The 18,922-nt window shown below is 47.3% G+C and overlaps 1 protein-coding gene across 2 annotated transcripts in view; it reads right to left on the reverse strand.

Annotated features, from left to right (window-relative positions):
* Positions 1-3,906: 3,906 nt before the first annotated feature.
* The window catches only part of CD3E (CD3 epsilon subunit of T-cell receptor complex), a 137,119-nt gene continuing 122,103 nt past the window's right edge, over positions 3,907-18,922 (reverse strand). For both annotated transcript variants that reach the window (XM_086957002.1, XM_086957003.1), the window contains 2 exons: positions 9,981-10,024; positions 3,907-7,658 (listed from right to left, as the gene is read on the reverse strand). In XM_086957002.1, coding sequence (XP_086813128.1) covers positions 7,605-7,658; positions 9,981-10,024 — 98 coding nt within the window. In that variant the 3' untranslated portion in view covers positions 3,907-7,604. The remainder of the gene's footprint in view (positions 7,659-9,980; positions 10,025-18,922) is intronic.

Below are 18,922 nucleotides of genomic sequence, written 5' to 3' on the forward strand. Positions count from 1 at the left end.
CCTTCACCTTACATGCTATCATTGTGCCTCACTAAAGTGCTTTAACCTGAACAATGCGTCTCCCTACAGCTCAGTGGTGTTGTGCAAAAGGATGGGGCTTTCCTAAAGAAAGTTGTGAGGGGCCCCTGAGTCACCCCAATTTTAGCACAAACAAAAAATAAATGGCATTGTCATTTACATTGCCATTAGCTTAATCTCTCACAAATTTGAGACCTATTGCATTTGCACCCACACATACACACAGAGCCACACACACACACACACAAAGGCAAACACACACACACAGAGCCAGCCGCACACACAGAGCCAGCCGCAAACACACACACACACACACAGAGCCCCCCCCCACACACACACACAGAGCCCCCCACACACCACACACCCACACAGAGCCCCCCACACCACACAGAGCCCCTCCCACACACCCACACAGAGCCCCCCAACACACTGCGAGCCCCCCCACACACCCACACAGAGCCCCCACACACACTGGGAGCCTCCCCCACACACTGCGAGCCCCCCCACACACACTGCGAGCCCCCCCACACTGCGAGTACCCTACCTTGTTTAGTCTCCTGTTTATTTTTTTTAATGTTCTATTGAGTAACACGTTTCTCATGTAAAGTAACTGGTCCTATAGTACAGCGCTCTAACACCTTTGGGTAATGTCCGCGCTATATAAAAATGCACTAAATTAAAAAACTCTGTGCTTAGTTTCTTCCGGAGTCTGCACCTCTTTGTTCAGGTGTGTATATATATATATATATATAGTGTGCTCTGGTGTATGTTCCGGATTATGGATTCTAGCGTTTACTCTGTGGTCTGGATTCCAGCTTATCCCGTGTGTCCTCCTGGTGTGTAACTTTCCGTGCCGGTGTGTTCTGGAGTTTATTGCACACAAGACCTTATGAATGAGTGAGAACGAGAGAGAAGGACATAGACAAATTGGAAGAAAGAAAGAAAGCGGGAAAGAAAGAAATAAGAAAACAAAGGAACAACAAACGTAAGAAAGAAAGAAAGAAAAAGAACGAAGGAAAAAAAGACAGACAGAAAGAAAGACATACACCATAGGGAAAACCAAAGTCACATTGAATACGTAAAGAAAAAGGAGAGAAAAAAATGACTAAGAACCCATAAAGGAAGTACTATAATGTGTCCAATGAAAGAAAGTATGGCAAGAAAATAGAAGTCAGTACTGATTCATAGCAAAGAAGCGGGCCGAGGTGAACCTAATTCAGAGCCTTGAAGCCGGTCCTAGTTTTCAGGGCGCTGGCGTCGCGCTGGTCTCTCCAGTAGGTGCGGCACAGGGAGGTGACCCACCCCACTTCGTGGCCCAGCCATGGCCGCTCTCTTCAAAAGGCAGGACTGGCCTGCCCTGGGCGCGTGGGGCCTTTAACTTAAATCCCAAGATTTGCATCAAAAACAGCTTGGAGCAATTGGCATAAAACAGGGCCAAATGTTCATTCAAGCCCCGGCCTCGATCGGGTTTCACCGCAGCCAGGGTTCTGATACTAGAGGGGAAAATACATCTTCTAAAGTTTCTCGGCTCAAAGAAAACATTTTCTCTTTCTTTCCTGCTAATCTCTGCAGCCCTGGAGTCTTTTTGGAGGGGGCAGCAGGATTAAACATCAGAACGTGTGATTCTGGTGTAAAGACCCCGCCACGCTCACCTGCCACTCTTCGAGACGGTGTTTGTGTGTGAAAAACATAATTATGGCGGGGCCTCTGCAGTGTTGTATTTTTTTTTTACCTCTTTAGAAAAGTTGGTGTTGATTGATCCAGGAAGGACGAAATTATGGCTGGGGTGCCAACAGTGTCTGGAGGAGAGAACACGAACAGCATGGCAGCTCGAAGGCGGCCTAGACTGAAGAAACGGCTACTGCCTATCGCGGTACCCAGGCTGCTGGTCCGGGCTGCTATATAGCATTATGGCCCACTGCCGAGGCATATATTGGTTGTTAAAAGCCCTGAACTCGAAAATGAGGCAGTGGGCTTTAACGACCGATAGAGTCCGAGGCAGAGTCCAAAAAATGCTATTAAAACACTCCAACCACTGAGGGTAGAGGTGGGCTATACATTCCAGTACTCAAATGCTGACGTAGGAGGCATATGTCACTCATCATGTGCCCTGATCCCTCTTCTCCCCCTGTCCTCAGCGGAGCTCTCAACATTCTGTACACTGAAGTTTATCAATCCATTATAATGCATGTTCTGTTCTCGATACATGCATGCCCATAATTGCCTAAATGTAAATCTCACAGACACCTATATTAATAGATTTGCCCTGTACAAAAATCTAAAATAAATACAAATATGACAGTGCCGGCCAAAGCCGATAAGTAATTATTGATGAGAAGCGCGCTCCGAGATTTTGTGTGATTATACCCCACTGCCCCAATACAATCTGTGGGTTGTATTCTCCAAAGAATTAGTTGGCACGGCCCAGGGCGTCTCTCCTTTAAAGTCTTGCGCAGAACCGACGGCCGCGGACAGGAGTCGAGTCTGAAGCGCCAGGTTCCACATTCACAATCTGATCCGAGGATTTCGGCCCGTGCTGCGGCTAAAAATATTCTCCGAGTTTGCACGAGGCAGGAGCGGGCGCAAAACCAGCGACTTGGACTTTCAAAAAGCTGAAACAAAAAACTATAGAAATCTGACGGTTGAAAGGATTTGACAGCGGGAGGGGGGGTGGGAACGGGCACACGGACAGCGGGAGGGGGGGGCGGAACGGGCACACATGGACAGCGGGAGGGGCGGCGGGAACGGACAGCGGGGGGTAATGTGAGGCTTCGTTTACCCATGGCTGTGCTCTGGGGGGCAGACAATGGCATTTCCACGGATCCCACGTGGATCCCGATGGTGCCGAGACACGGACAGCGGGAGGGGGGGACGGAAACAGACACACGGACAGCGGGAGGGGGGCGGGAACGGACAGCGCGAGCCAGAAGCACAACGGTACACGGAGAAGCCACGATAAAATGATCAAAACATGCCCTCCCAAAAAAAAAAAAAAAGAACCGCCCACCGCCGCAATGACGTCCTAAAAGGGTCCGGATGAGAACAAATCTCGGGAACGCCCACGAGTCGCCTCGCAGAATGACGGACGCCTCTGTTTTCCAATGGCTAGCCTCCATTTATGGAGCTAGCCAATGGGAAACAGAGGCGGGACAAACAGCCATACTGTATACTGTAACTCAAAAGATTTCGCCCTGCGCGAAAGTCTGCTGCGCAGCTTTCGGCGAGGCGAAACCTAAAAAAATGACGGAACCCTGCAGAATGTGATGGAGGGGGGTGGAGGCGCAGTTTCTTCTATTTCACAGATATGTATTGGCCTTTAGCTGAATAAAGGTCCCTAAAGGGTTGAGGCCCCTGCCCTGAAGGGCGGCACCCCGCCTCCCCTTGTCCCTAGGGGCTTCCGTGGCTTGTGTTACTCCCGAACGAGCTCCTTCTCGTCCGTGATTCCTGCAAGCCTTGTTTTACGTAAGCTTGTTCTGAGCTCTGTAGGGAGCGCCCTCTCACCCATGTGGCCTGCGTAACTCGTGTTCTTACAAGGCGGCGGGTGGGGAGCTCGCGCTCACCTTCTGTGTCTGCACGTTTTGTGTTACGTAATATGCGTGAAATTCTCTCTCACCCCCTATGCTCACTAGACCGGAGTTACTGAAAGTTCTGCAGGTAGCTCCCTCACACTTCCGGTGTAGGTCTGACTGCCGTAGTTCTCTGCGCCCCTGTGTGTAGTATGAATCGTGTTACTGTGAACCCTTTGCTTCTATGACTTGTGTGATTGTAAACTCTGAAGTGAGCCCCCTCTGGCCCCTTTGGCTTAATTAATGCATCATCTGTGGTTAGGAAAGACAACAGAAGACGGGTTCAAATAACAGAAAAGCATACAAACCATAGAAAATGAACTGTTTATATATTGCTTTATTATTTTATTAAAACAAGGACGTATACAAAGGAACATTCAAGTGATACAGAAGTCACACATGAGTCAACATATGCCTGTGGATAGCAATTCATTACATACGAGTTCAAGCCTGTGACCTGGACAAGGCCTAGCAGACAAACTGAGGCCAGTGAGCATGGCATGGCATTACAAAAAGAAACAGATGACAGTGAGCTGAGAAAGGCTCTACATGGATAAACCGGGTCCTTGAGATGGCCTGAGCATTACAGGTACCATATGAAGTCTGTGATCTGGACAATGCATTTCAGGTAAAAACGGAGGCTTCTGAGCATTCTTTGGAATTGGTTATACAGAGGTGTGTGCTCCTAGCAGACGTTTAAAGACATAAAGTAAGGGCCTCATTTCCAACATTTTGACGCACAGCAGCGCAGCAAGCTTTTCTTCCTGCGCTACTCTGCGTTAAAAGAAAAAGCCAGGAATGGGCCGTACCTACAAGATACAGCGCATTCCTGTCTTTTCCCCTGCGCTGACGTGCAATGGACTGCCATGCGCCAGCGCAGGCACCCTGGTGTCAAGGTGCAGGGGTGTCTGCTTTGTGGGGGTGATTGTTTTTGTGCAGGAAGGGCCACCTTCCTGCATAAAAACAATCACAAGTGGTGTTTTCCACTTTCTAGTATGCTACAGAATGCAGCACACATAGAAAAAGGATAACCGAGGAGAAATAAAGGTATATCTCTTCGTTGCGCCTCCCTTAAACCTCTCCTGAAGAGGCGTAGGATTCTAGAGCATTCTCAGGTTTACAAAAGGTTGTAAATCTGGGAATGCGTCACGATCCATGGATGTTGCGTGGGAACACCCACAGCAACACCCATGGAACGCCCCTTTCACACAGAGTTATGGTGAAAGGGAAACATACTTACAAGGCCATGAAAAGTCACACACGGTGACTTTACATGGCCTTGTAAATATCCAGAAGCCCATCGCACTACCGGAACATCAATAAAAACTGAAGCACCAGAGACGCAATTGACTTGCAAATAAGCCCCTAAGTGCTGTGAGAAGCGCCAAACATTGAGGCTTAAATAAAGGCCGTTGCAGATAAACTGCGGCCTGTGAGATCATAAACTTGATTTCTTCAAACCAGGTAGGACATTACCAACACAAACTGGGGTCTGCAAATTTGCCAGTTCATTAAACTCATAAGCAGATGTCCAAAGAACTTGGCTGGGCCTTAGTGACAGAAACAGGCATGTAACAGGTCAGGGACTTTACAGAATCAGAGGCATGTGAGCTCGGAAAAGCCCTAGAAACAGAAGCAGAGGCACATGAGCCGTGCTAGGTATTACAGACAGAAAAAGATGCATGTGAACCAGGCTGGCCCATGAACTGGGTAGGGCTTTGCATAAGCAATGGCACGGGAGGTAGATAAAACACTGTTTACAAAGACTGAAGGATCTAAATTGGACAAGACAAAGCAAACTCTAGAAGATCCCATCCCTGTCTGGCTTGAAGAGACATGGACTTTAGACTTGCAGAAGGTCCACAGGATCCAGACTGTTAGAAGATCCACAGAGAGACACATCGCAAGGCATCTCCTGTTGCCTCCCTTGGCCCCGCAGTAACCTCAACTAACAACAATTGAAGGTACGAACCTGGCTTTGCAAACCTCTCTATTTCTAGGTGTGTGCAGAATGCAGCACACAGAGAAAGAACAAAATACAATGAGAAATAAAACATTTCTCCTCGTATCACCTGTTTAAGACCAGGTATTCCCTTGTCTTATTTTTGGCGCAGGCCCATACCTTGTAAATATGGGGCATCATCAAAAAGCAATGGGTGTTGCAGTAGAACGCCCAACGCAGCACCCATTGCCCGCCCCTTTGCTGAAGAAGACTGCTGCTGTATGGTGGCATTAAGCCACATCACCTTGTAAATATTGGGTTGAGAGCAATGCCACCGGAGCGTCAGAAAAAGTGAAGCTCCAGGGGCGATAGGTGCTTGTAAATATGCCCCTAAGTGTGTTAAAAAAATTACTGGTCTTAAAATTGTTAACACTTTTGTATATATCTTCCTCTTAAAATTGTGATTAAGTTAATTACTACTCTTGTCAATCACATTTGAATTGTTTGATAAATCTGATTGGCTGGAAAAGGTCACCATGGAATTTTTTCTCACCATCTTCAAAAATGTGAATTGCTCCGATTCGTGACTTTAGTGCTGTGTAAAAAAAAATCAAAAGCAAAGGGGTGGGGTGGGGGCACAAGATGCGTGGAAACCTTGATTACCACACCAGGATAAAATCCCAGAAAACAGCACATGATCTGCGAGGCAAAACGTGATCACAATCAAGTGAGCATCCAATTTAAATAGTGGATGTGTAAACCATTTTGCAAACAAATCTGGGGCAGACATAATTCATGACTTTCAATTAGGGTTAAAAGAGAGAAAAACAAGTGGTGTGAGGCAAAGAGATGGAGAGAAAGAAAGAGGTAGAGGAAAAAAAGACAGGGGGAGTGCCAAAGCAGTATACAGTAGGAGTCGTGCACAGCAAGTGTTAGGCGAGCTTAGAAGATTGGGTCACTGGCCTGAATGGAGGCAAGGTTACGCATCTAAACCCTGATGCTCATGGCAGAACCAGAACTCCTGAAACCCAAATGTCTCCAGAACCCCACTATGACAATATAGGAACATATTACTGTGGTATCCATCATTTAATTTTATTTTTAGATTACATATTTATTGTAAGGTAATGAGCATAAAAAAGGTGTATTTTCAAAGAGGAAAATGTTAGTTCAAAATACTAAAATAATGGATCAGACTGTTTGATTGTAAGCAGTAAAAACAAGAGAAGAATGTCGAATTTTCTAATTAATTTATGATTTTTAGAAAAAGACCTTTATGTTATTAAAAAATGTTCTGTTTATAGAAGAGAGTGGTTGCTGAAGACATTCTCTTGAACGTGCAGCTAACAATAGCAACTGATGGAAATCAGAATGTTTAGATTTTGCTTACTTTTTATGTATACATTGTTGACAAAACAATGGACAGTGATAAAGGCAAGCTGAATTATGTGATTCTGTGGCTGTAGAGATTGCCACATAAATATGGCTTTTCCACATTTGCCGCACAAGTTGGTTTTAGTTCAAGTTGATCAAAATAGCACCACAAAAATATATGCTGCATAATGCCGCATATTTCTCTTTTTATGATGCATAATTTAGACAGCTCTGCTGCATAATCTGATCCTTCAGACTCCTAGTGCCCTGACAATTGTAAAGCTGTACAGAATGGTTTTGGGGACTGTTATTAATATGATGAAACACATATTTCATATTGACTGGACTACTACATTTTGTTCAATAAAAGAATTCAAACGTGTAAGAGGGCACATACACAAAAACATATGCATGTGTGCGTAGATAGATAGATAGATAGACAGATTACAGCCTGTAAGGTTAAAGGCGACAGGGAAACGGCTACAGCAGTGATTTTGGCATCCATCTATTTAATACAGACATAATAGAACAAGTAAAAGCCTATGTTGCTGAGTTACACACTTTTCTGGATTCACCACTGGAAGGAATTGAGTAATTCATCAGCTTTACAACAGTCCACTTTTACACACTTAAGAAGGTTGAGGTGGTGGTTTCTTGTCCATTGTGTTGGGGCATGGGGTGGGGCAGAAACTATAGGAGACACCTCAGAATATGGGCTTCAGACCGTCATACACGTCACGCTGACCTTTTCTGATTGGCTGTAGGTGAAAAAAAATAAAGAAATTACCAGCTCTGCCGGGAGAAGGAGGGATAATTACAGAGACAACATACCCAGAGGAAGAGCAGTACTCACAGAACTCAGACTACCAGGGAGGAAGCAGCACTTATAGTACACAGAAAATGAGGGGAACAGCAGCACTCGCAGTACTCATAGTACTCACGCTACAAGTGGGAGGGAATTACTCACAGCTCCCTCAAAACGAGGGCAGACGAGTACTCATAGCACCTAGACACCAAGGAAAGCACTTGTACAGCATACAACCAGGGAGATAGTAGCTCTCTCATCACCAAGGCAGCTAGGGAGCAGAATTCACACGTGGAAGAGGACTAACTACCTCACTGTCCCACAAAAAGGTGAGATCTCGGTCTCACACAGAATACAAACGTCCTTCCCGCACATGCAAGATGGATGCCTCGTTCGCGAGAGGGTGAATAGCACCGTGACAGTGAAAAATAAATATTCCATCTCACACCTCTCGCAAAGCTCAATGCCTCATCCACACACATGGAACATCCATGTCACACTCTGACTGACAAAGGATGAATTAATCTCACCCAGACGAAGAGTATCTCACTCTTACACAGAGCATGATTGCCTTACTCTCACACAGATTATGGTTATTTCACTCTCACATATGAATGCCTCTCACACAGAGCATGGGTGCCTTACTCTCACACAGAATGAGAGTATCTAACCGTCACACATGAATGCCTCTCACACAGAGCACGGGTGCCTTACTCTCACACAGAATATGAGTATCTCAGTCTCACACATGAATGCCTCTAACACAGAGCATGGGTGCCTTACTCTGACACAGAATATGAGTATCTCACTCTCACGCATGAATGCCTCTCACACAGAGCATGGTTGCCTTACTCTCACACAGAATAAGAGTATCTTGGGGGTGCCCAGGAGTGGACGCCTCACAGGGAAAGCCATGATGGGTTCCACAGCGGTGTTCGTACAAGCGCCTTGAGACCCTTGCGGGTGAGTAGTGCGCTATACAAGTATCAATTTTTTTTATACAAATATCAATTTTTATCTCACTGTCACACATGAATGCCTCTCACACAGAGAATGGGTGCCTTACTCTCACACAGAATAAGAGTATCTCACCGTCACACATGAATGCCTATCACGCAGAGCATGGGTGCCTTACTCTCAAACAGAATAAGAGTATCTCACCGTCACACATGAATGCCTCTCACGCATAGCATGGGTGCCTTACTCTCACAGAGAATATGAGTATCTCACTGTCACACATTAATGCCTCTCACGCAGAGCATGGGTGCCTTACTCTCACACAGAATAAGAGTATCTCACTGTCACACATGAATGCCTCTCACACAGAGCATAGGTGCCTTACTCTCACACATAATAAGAGTATCTCACCCTCACACATGAATGCCTCTCACACAGAGCATGGGTGCCTTACTCTCACACAGAATATGAGTATCTCAGTCTCACACATGAATGCCTCTAACACAGAGCATGGGTGCCTTACTCTCACACAGAATACTCTCACCCAGACGAAGAGTATCTCACTCTTACACAGAGCATGATTGTCTTACTCTCACACAGATTATGGTTATTTCACTCTCACATATGAATGCCTCTCACACAGAGCATGGGTGCCTTACTCTCACACAGAATGAGAGTATCTAACCGTCACACATGAATGCCTCTCACACAGAGCACGGTTGCCTTACTCTCACACAGAATATGAGTATCTCAGTCTCACACATGAATGCCTCTAACACAGAGCATGGGTGCCTTACTCTCACACATAATATGAGTATCTCACTATCACATATGAATGCCTCTCACACAGAGCATGAATGTCTTACACACAATAGATGAGTGTCCCACACACAGCATGAATGCCTTACCCTCACACAGAAAATGAGTATCCCACTCTCACACAACACATTTCTCACATACTGCATGAATGTCTACCCTCACACAGAAGATGAGTATCCCACTCTCACACAGACAATGAATACCTCACACACAACATGAATGCCTTACCCTCACACAGAAGATGAGTATCTCACCATCACATTTGATGACTGCCTCCCACACAAAGCATACATGCCTTACCACCTCAAAATAGAGTATCTCACTCTCACACAGATGGTGATTGTCCTACTCTCGTATTTGATAAATGAATATCTCACGCTCACAAAAATGACAAATCTCACTCATGCACAGTGGTTGAATATCTCACTCTGACTCTGTCAACAGGAGGCCCAGTCGCCAGAGTCTCTCGCTCTCTCACGGAGTGAGCAGGTGCCCTCACCTCATAGTCTGGATTTGGGACCGGTGGGGGGCGCTCCTTTGTGTCTGCAATGAAAGAAAAGAAGCAGTTAGGGTGAGGGTTATGTGTCCCGATACATTTTGAAGGACAGTACGGCCAAGATGAGGGGAACTGCTGCAACATGGGAGACAATAGATGGCCTTGTTAACAAAACAGCAGCCCCATAGGATTGTGGGAGTCAAGGTGTACCATGGGTGAGAATCAACGGATGCATATAACAAGCATTGGGAAAGCCAGCAGGTCTTGCACATGTAAGATCTATTTGCTTTGACAATATGTTTTATCCATGTTGTACAACCCGCGGCTGGCACAGATCAGAGGTAGGAGGGTGGTGGCAGGAGGGAGGGAGGTCGCGGGAGGAAGCGGGTATAAAAAAAACAACGTATTTTCTCGCCGCGTCTCTCCTCCGTAGTCCTCCCTCGCTTGGCACAGGAAGCACACCCAGCTCCCAATCAGCCAATCACAACGCTGCCTTAGCAGAGTTGTGACTGATCTGAGAACCATGTTTCTGCGCTTAGACGCTAGGTGGAGGCCGGGGCATGTTCTCCACATAGGCTGTGATGCAGCCTGCATGGACAACATGCGAAGTGCGCAAGACTATTTTGGGCGGACCTAAAGGGCCGGCCAAGCAGTCATTACGCACTTAGGAGGGTGCTGCCTACCACTCCTCTCCTGCCTCATCATCTCACGCAAAGCCGCGTAAGTAGGAGCAAATATAATTATGATAACGCAAGTTATTATCATTTTATTTGCCCTTTGTTTCAATGCAACAAAAAAGCAGTGAGGCGGCGCTCCTCTGCCTTAGTGGAGGAGCTGCCACTGTGTTGTACACAAGCGTGGCTGCTGGTCAGCAAATCTAAAAGTTAGTGGTGTAAAGGGGAGTGGCGTTAAGTGGATTGGAGTGAAGTGTCATAAAGTAGAGTATTATGAAGTAGAGTGGAGTGTGATGGAGTGGTGTAAAGTCAAGGAGTGACGTGGAGTGGCATGAAGTGGTGTAGAGTAGATTTGAGTAGCCTGGAGTAGAGTGAAGTGGAGTGTCATAGAGTGGTGTAGAGTGGAGTGGCATTAAGTGTTGTGCAGTGTTGTGGAGGGAGTAGAGTGTTGTAGAGTGGAAGAGTGTAAAGTGAAGAGGTTCGTAGAGTGGAGTGGAGTAGAGTGTCAGAGTGGAGTAGAGTGTTGTAGAATGGAGTGGCATAGAGTGTCGTGAAGTGGTGTAGAGCAGAGTGGAGTGATGCAGAGGGTGTTGTTTAGAGTAGAATTTTGTAGAGTAGAGTGGCATAGAATGGAGTGATATAGAGTGGAGTAGTGTAGTAGAGTGTTGTAGAGTGGAGTAGAGTATCATAGAGTGGAGTGGCATAGAGTGGAGTAGTGTAGTAGAGTGGCAGGGTGTAGAGTGTTGTAGAGTGGAGTAGAGTATCGTGGAGTGGCATAGAGAGGAGTAGTGTAGTAGAGTGGCAGGGTGTAGAGTGTTGTAGAGTTGAGTAGAGTATCATAGAGTGGATTGGCATAGAGTGTCAGAGTGGAGCGGTGTAGAGTGGAGTAATAGAGTGGAGTTAAGTAGAGTAGAGTATTGTATCGTAGAATAGAGTGGAGTAACGTGGCATTGAGTGGTGCAGAGGGAGATGCGTAGAGTGCCTTAGAGTGGAGTATTATTGTAGAGTGGAATAGATGGGAGTAGAGTGTTGTAGAGTGGAGTGTCACAGAGTGGAGTAGAGTTTAATGATGTAGAGTGTCATAGAGAGCAGTGTCATAGAGCGGAGTGTTGTAGAGTGGAGTGGCCCAGAGTGAAGTGGTATAAAGTACAGTGGTGGAGAACAGATTGGCATAGAGTGCATTGGTTTTAAGTAAAGTGGTGTAGAGTGCATTGGCATAGATTGCAGTGGCATAGAGTAGAGTGGTGCAGAGTAGAGTGGAGTGGCGTACAGTGCAATGTCGTAGAGTGGAGTGGTGCAGAGTTGAGTGGCACAGAGTGGTGCAGAGTGCAGTGGCGTCGACTGCAGTGGCATAGAGTAGATTGTTTCTGAGTAAAGTGAAGTGATGCAGGATATAGTGCTGAGGTGGAGACTAGAGTGGAATAGAGTGCAGTGACAGAGTGGCTTAGAGTGCAGTGGCATTGAGTTTTCAGTGGTGCAGAGTAGATTAGAGTGGTGTAGAGTGCAGTATCATAGAGTGGAGTGATGCAGAGTAAAGAGGCATGTAGTTGCATAGAGTGCAGTAGAGTCAGGGACGTAACACAGGCCCCCGCAGCCCCCGCGTTTCGGGGGGGGGGCAAGCTCCAGGGGCCCCCTCGGCACACAGTACATTTGCCGACAGCAGGGTCTGTCTGTAACATACTTTTAACCCCTTCTGTGCGGGGCATATTCCCCCGCTGTGCTGGGGGGAGGGGGGCGCACGCAGCGCCCCAGTGCTCATGACAAGCTGAGCTCGTCATGAGCCACGGTGGTCGTGTGCTCATGACGGGCTGAGTTCGTCATGACCACACCCATTTCATTAGAACGCTCGCACAGCAGGGGAATTTGCCCAGCATGTGAGCGTTCTAACGGTCATGACGAGCTCAGCTCGTCATGACCACACGAGCACCGTGGCACATGACGAGCTGAGCTCATCATGAGCAGGCAAGGTGTTAAAATAACTACCACCGGCACGTACGTGATTACATTTTGCACAGCATTTAGCTGGTGGTTTTCAGCATCATGGTGAGGCATAGGGCGGGGCAAGGGTGGGCCAGTATTGACATGCGCAGCACAGCGTAACCTGCACCTCAGGCAGCTGGTGGGACCCAGGCAGTGATACGGAGACCATAATTTAAGAATTGCTGCTCGTGGTCTTCTGCAGCCCGTCTCTGCCTGCCACAGAAGCTGCAGGCCTCAGGTGAGCCAGTCGGAAACAACTAGCTGGGACCTGGGGGCACTGTTTATGGTAACAACGTGAATGGCCTCTGTATAGAATAATGTCTCTGTGCTCTGAAACCATCCCATGACCAGCGCAGCCCCAGCTTGGGGGGCAAGGGAGAGTCAGATGCTACATCAGGACGGACATTACTCTGCTTAATCAAACTGATCTCATTGAGATTAACATCCCATTTTATTTAATTTTCACTGTAAAACTAACAACTGTTTCAAATAAATCTCCATGCATTCAGGAAATCCTCACAGTGTTTCTATCAGTAGCTTCGAGGGTTCTTTGAGGAGTCCGATGGCACGAGGCTGTAGTGTACATAAAAACTAATGTTCAATTGAGAGAGGCTACTGCGGTGCGGGAGGGCCAATCGATAATAGCATCCACAGTTTCCAGAGTCGAATAGAAACACTATCCATTGCGAACCTTGGGGCTCCACCCTGAGACAGTCAGTAATCCCGCTTCTGCAAACCCCAGAGATTAGCACATGTCTGCAATGCTCATTGTACTCATGTGTTTATGATAACAAGGGAGCATATCCCTACAGCGGACATCCTTCAACATCCTGCCTGGCCATCTGACTTCAAAAGCCTTCCAATACCTCGTCTGTCAGTGTATGAGGGGATAAAACCAGCAAATGTCAGACCAGGAACCTGCCAGTGTCACTGCACATGGACTGATTTGCATGTGGTTGGTCCTTGACTGTAATGGACCATCTAAAAAACGGTGCCAATACATGTCATCAGTGGTTCGTGTTAATTTAAACATTTCAACCCACCATATTTTTGATAAGTGAATCTCCTTCAGCGGGGTTCCATGTCCAGGGATAGCGCCAAAATCTGGTCTGGGGTTGCTTGTGTTCCTGTTCAGAGAGGGCGTGACATTGACGTTTTGGGGCGAGTGTCTCCTTTGGCTGGGTCTGGCTGGCGGGGTGCCACTTCCCCTAGTGACTACCCTCGCCCAGCTCCTTGAGAGGAGGCTTCCTTCTTGGTGGAAGTTTATTACTTCTAGGGTTCACAGAGAGGCTTTGAAGTATCACGGTCCAACATCAGTGCACCAGCGAAGCATCAGTTAAGTAAAACCCTGGTCAGTATCACGGTCCAACATCAGTGCACCAGCGATGCATCAGTTCAGTAAAACCCTGGTCCAACATCAGTGCACCAGTGATGCATCAGTTCAGTAAAACCCTGGGCCAACTTCAGTGCACCAGCGATGCATCAGTTCAGTAGAACCCTGGTCTAACATCAGTGTAGAGCGATGCATCAGTTCAGTTGCAAGGACTTGCGCAGCAGTGAAACCCTTGTCCAATAGCAAAATATCACTGCATCAGTGTTGCATCAGTTCAATATAAAGGCCTGGTACAACAGTGAAACCCTGGTCCAACAGCAACGCACCAACGATGCATGAGTTCAGTATCAAGGACTGGTACAGCAGTAAAACCCTGGTCCAACATGAGTGCACCAGCGTTACATGAGTTCAGTAAAACCCTGGTCCAACAGCAACGCACCACCGATGCATCAGTTCACTAGTGAGGTCTGGTACAGCAGTAAAACCCTGTTCCTATATGAGTGCATCAGCAATGCATCAGAGGTCTGGTACAGCAGTAAAGCCCAGGTCCAGCAGCAGAAGTCCAGTGATAGCAATGACAAGATGCAGCAGCACATGTTTGCAACAGTGATGCACTGGTGCAGCAAGCATCCACAAATGCAACAGCGATGCTCTGGTGCAACAGTGATGCATAGGTGCTGCACTGGTGCACAGGCACAGCAGTTATGTCACAGTTCACACTAGCATTGCTTCAGGACCTACAGGTCGTGCAAGGATACGAAGGTTCTGCAGTAATGTGAAAGTGCAGCAACGATATGCAGATTAGTAAGAATTCACAGGTGCAGCGATGATGCTGATTTACAGCACTAATGTCCAAGTTTAGCAGTGCAGTTCAGTTGTAGATATGACATACAATATGACATACAACTACAGCGGTAACAGCCTGGTGCACATTTGCAGCTGTGGTGTCCAGGTACATTAGCCATTCCCCGGAGAAGCAGCAATGTGAAGATGCAGCTGTAGTGGCCAGTACACAGTCGCACAGTGATGCAGCAGTCACGCCTTGCAAAGTAGCGATGCTTCAGTGGTGCACTGGTGAACAGGTGCTGCGAAAAATCCTCACTACTTCGATGATCCAGAGGCAGGTAATTTTTGCTTTGGTAAAACCGTAGTACCTCAAAGATGCAGCAATGCTTTGACACGACACAGTGCCCTGATGCACCATTGATGGTACAGACACGGTAGTGAAGCTTAATGCAGCAGAGGCCCACAGGTAAAGCAGTGCTACAAAGGTGCAGGATTTACACACAAGAAGATGTGATCCTGACATGCAGTACAGGTGTCCTGGTGCAGCAGTGACGCACAGATGAACCAGTGGCGCCATGGTGCATGGAGGGCATAGAGGTGAATCTTTGATGCCCTTGTGCAGCAGGTACCCTCAGTGCCCATTGACAGAAACATGCGAAGCAGTGACACCCTGGTGCAGCAGTGACACACAAGTGATGCAGGGATAGTCTGTGCAGCAGAGACACACTGGTAAAACAGTGATGCCCTGGTGAAGCAGCAGGAGAAAGGTAGGAAGCAGTGACGCCCTGGTGCAGCAACGATATACAAGTGAGAAACAGCAATGCTTTGGTGGAGCAGTGAGGTGCAGGTGAATGCGGCGATGCCCTGGGCTTGGCCAAACAGGTAAGCAGGTGAGAAGCAGTGATTTCCTTTTTCAGCAGCAGTGTGGTTCAGCAGCAGTGTAAAGTTGAGAAGCAGCGATGCTCTAGGCAGCAGTCCAGTCCTGTACAGGTAAGAAACAGTAATTCCCTAGTGCAGCAGTGGTGTACAGGTGAGAAGCAGTAATATTCCCTAGTGCATTAGTGGTGTGCAGGTGAGAAGCAGTAATTCCCTAGTGCAGCAGTAGTGTACAGGTGAGAAGCTGTGATGCCTTGTTGCAGTTGTGGTATTAAGGCGAGAGAGTGGTGGCCTCGTGCAACAGCAGCATACAGGTGAGAAGCAGTGATTCCTTGGTGAGCAGCAGCATAAAGTTGAGAAGCAGAGAGGCCCCATTGCAGCAATGAGACAAAGGTGAGGCAGCGATGCCCTGCGCAGCAGCAATTTACAGATGAGAAGCAAGGATGTCCTGGTGCAGCAGTGGTGTAAAGGTGAGAAGCAATGTTTCCTGGTGCAGCAGCGGTATACAGGTGGAAACCAGTAATGTTCTGGTGCAGCAGTGGTATGCAGGTGAGAAGCAGAGATATCCTTGTGCAGCTGCGGTGTAAAGATGAGAAGCAGTGATGCCCTGGAGCAGCGGCAGTTTAAAGGTGAGAAGCAAGGAAGCCCTGGTGCAGCATCAGTTTAAATGTGAGAAGCAGTGATGCCCTGATTCAGCAGCGGTGTAAAAGTAAGAAGCAATGATGCCCTGATTCAGCAGCGGTGTAAAAGTAAGAAGCAATGATGCCCTGATTCAGCAGCGGTGTAAAAGTAAGAAGCAGTGATGCCCTTGTGCAGCAGTGGTTTAAAGGTGAGAATCAGTGATCCCCTGCTGCAGCGGTGGTTTAAAGGGAAAAAGCAGTGACACCCTGCCACAGCAGTGGTATAAAGTTGAGAAGCAGTGATGCACCGGTGCAACAGCGGCTTAAAGGTGAGAAGCGGGGATGCTCTGTTAAAGCAGTGGTTTAAAGGTGAGAAGCAATGATGCCCTGGTGCAGCAGCGGTGTAAAGGTGAGAATCAGTGATGCTGTGGTGAAGCAGCAGTTTAAAGTTGAGAAGCAGTGATGCCCTGGTGCAGCAGCGGTTTAAAGGTGAGAATCAGTGATGCTGTGGTGAAGCAGCAGTTTAAAGCAGACAAAACAATGATGTCTAGGTGCAGCAGCAGTGTAAAGGTGATAAGCAGTGATGCCCCTGGAGACTCCCCATTGAAAGCTACATGGCTTCCGATGCCAAAACAGCACTCTGCACCCAGCCGGCCCAGTGCCGCTGAGGATGCATCATTTGTGCTGGCCAAAACCCCTATTTTCCCCGAGCTTAAGTCCAGAAGCTTTGCTCCCACAACCCAGTGGCCTGCTCGTCAGCAGCCACCAACCGGAGGCCTCCTATCCCCCATTGGATAACATCGGGCCACAGCACTCTGCACCCTGCCACCCTAGTACTGCTGAGGGTGCAACAAGAGTGCATCTTTGACCCTGAGTGACCACTGAGTCTAATGCCATAATACCAACTCCCACAACAAAGTACTTACCTTTGAACTGGTAACACTATTTTCCTCCGTAGGATATCATGGACTGTTTTTCTATGAAAAGTTTCTAAAAGTGTGGAGATGGGAAATCTAAAGAAATTCTTTTAAAATTGTACGAATTAACAAAAACTATTTTACTTACCTGTTTTCAAGAAATGTCCAAGTGTAGTATCCACGTATACTACACTGTGTAAGAAAAGTAATCTCAAAAGTAACTTACCTGCAATTTACCTCAACGCCCATTTAAAGTATATGTACTGTATTCTACAAAGCATTGCATTTCTTAGTGACAAGACTGTAAGCCAAAACAAAGTGCATATACAATTTCAATTCAAACTATTTACAAACTGCATTACTACTGTCAAGTATGCATTACTTATCTGTGCCAGGCTTGTTTGGTTCTAGAAAATAAAATAAATAAAATTATATTTTTTAACAAAACAATTGGTCAGAAGTTCAGTCTTTGAGTGTGTGAATTCACATGCTGACTGAGTGTGTATAACAAATGCTTAACACTGTCCTCTGATAAATCCTTACTGCTCGACCACACTACCACAAATAGAGAGTAAGGTGCTATCAACTTTACCTCTACCTACCTTGGGGGTTACACTGGACTCTGTGTACAATATACCTCACTTTGGTATAGTATATGCACAGAGCCAGCTTCCTACATGGCCTCTCCGTCCAAATCAGCCTGTAGGAAGGTGGCTGCCTGACTATGGTTACCCCAGATTTTTTGCCTTGTGTTTAGCTGGTTTTCGACTTAGTTGGCCTGGTTCCCTGCTAATCAGGGTCCCAGGCTATCTGCTCTCTCTGTAAAATGGATTCCATGTACCCTAGGTGCATAACTAAATTGGCTTGGGTCACCTTAACAGCCCCGGTACAGTGCACTATAGGTGCCCAGGGCATAGGTGCATCCAAGGCCTACCAGGGGCTGCAGCATATCTTTTGCCACCCCTGGCTGGCTATCGAAAATTGACACAACTGGCTGATCACTCAGCTGGGGCAAGGTGGTGGAATCACCCCTTGCTTAGATATAGTGTGCCTATATCTAAACCTAACTGGACACATATATACATATCAGTCACTCCTATGGCAGGCCTTAACAATCCTGGAGGCAGAGTGCGTGGTTTTATGTGAGATGGTGCTCTAGCATGAGCTGAGCCTGTCTGCAGCTGTCGGGACCAATTCCCTTAGCTGTTCCGGGATAATGCCATACCATACACTATTAAGTGCATTATAATCCTCGCGGTTATATGTTAACTTTGGTTTGGCTTTATCAAAACATGTCGTGTAAGGTGTCATATGATTTGGAATACTATCCCCTCGCCCGTCCTGGCGACGGGGATAGCATTCCACCCCTCTAGAGGGGGACGACATGTTACTTTGCTAAAACGCGGTTGATTTTAAAAGGAGCCTCAGCATCACAAAATGGATGCTTCTGCCACAGACACGGGTCTGACCTCCTGCAGCTGACCAAAACTCAGCCAAGGAGGCCTGGACAAAGGATTTCCTGTCACAGGGAGGTGTCACACCACCGCAGACAGGAGATAGTGGATTGTAGCAGGGAGGTTTGAAAGAAACCAGACACTGCCTGGGGAGCACAAGGCTTCCCCTTGCATAATCCGGTCAAACCGGTTCTGGGGCATCCCAGCCCCAGTCCCAGCGCGACCCTGGACAAAGGGAAAGGGGTGTAACCACCCCCTTCCTGGGTCCCACCCATAGGAGGGACCTAGCAGGTAATCCAGCCCCC

This window comes from Lissotriton vulgaris, chromosome 2_1 (assembly GCF_964263255.1).
Source record: "Lissotriton vulgaris chromosome 2_1, aLisVul1.2, whole genome shotgun sequence".
NCBI lineage: Eukaryota > Metazoa > Chordata > Amphibia > Caudata > Salamandridae > Lissotriton > Lissotriton vulgaris.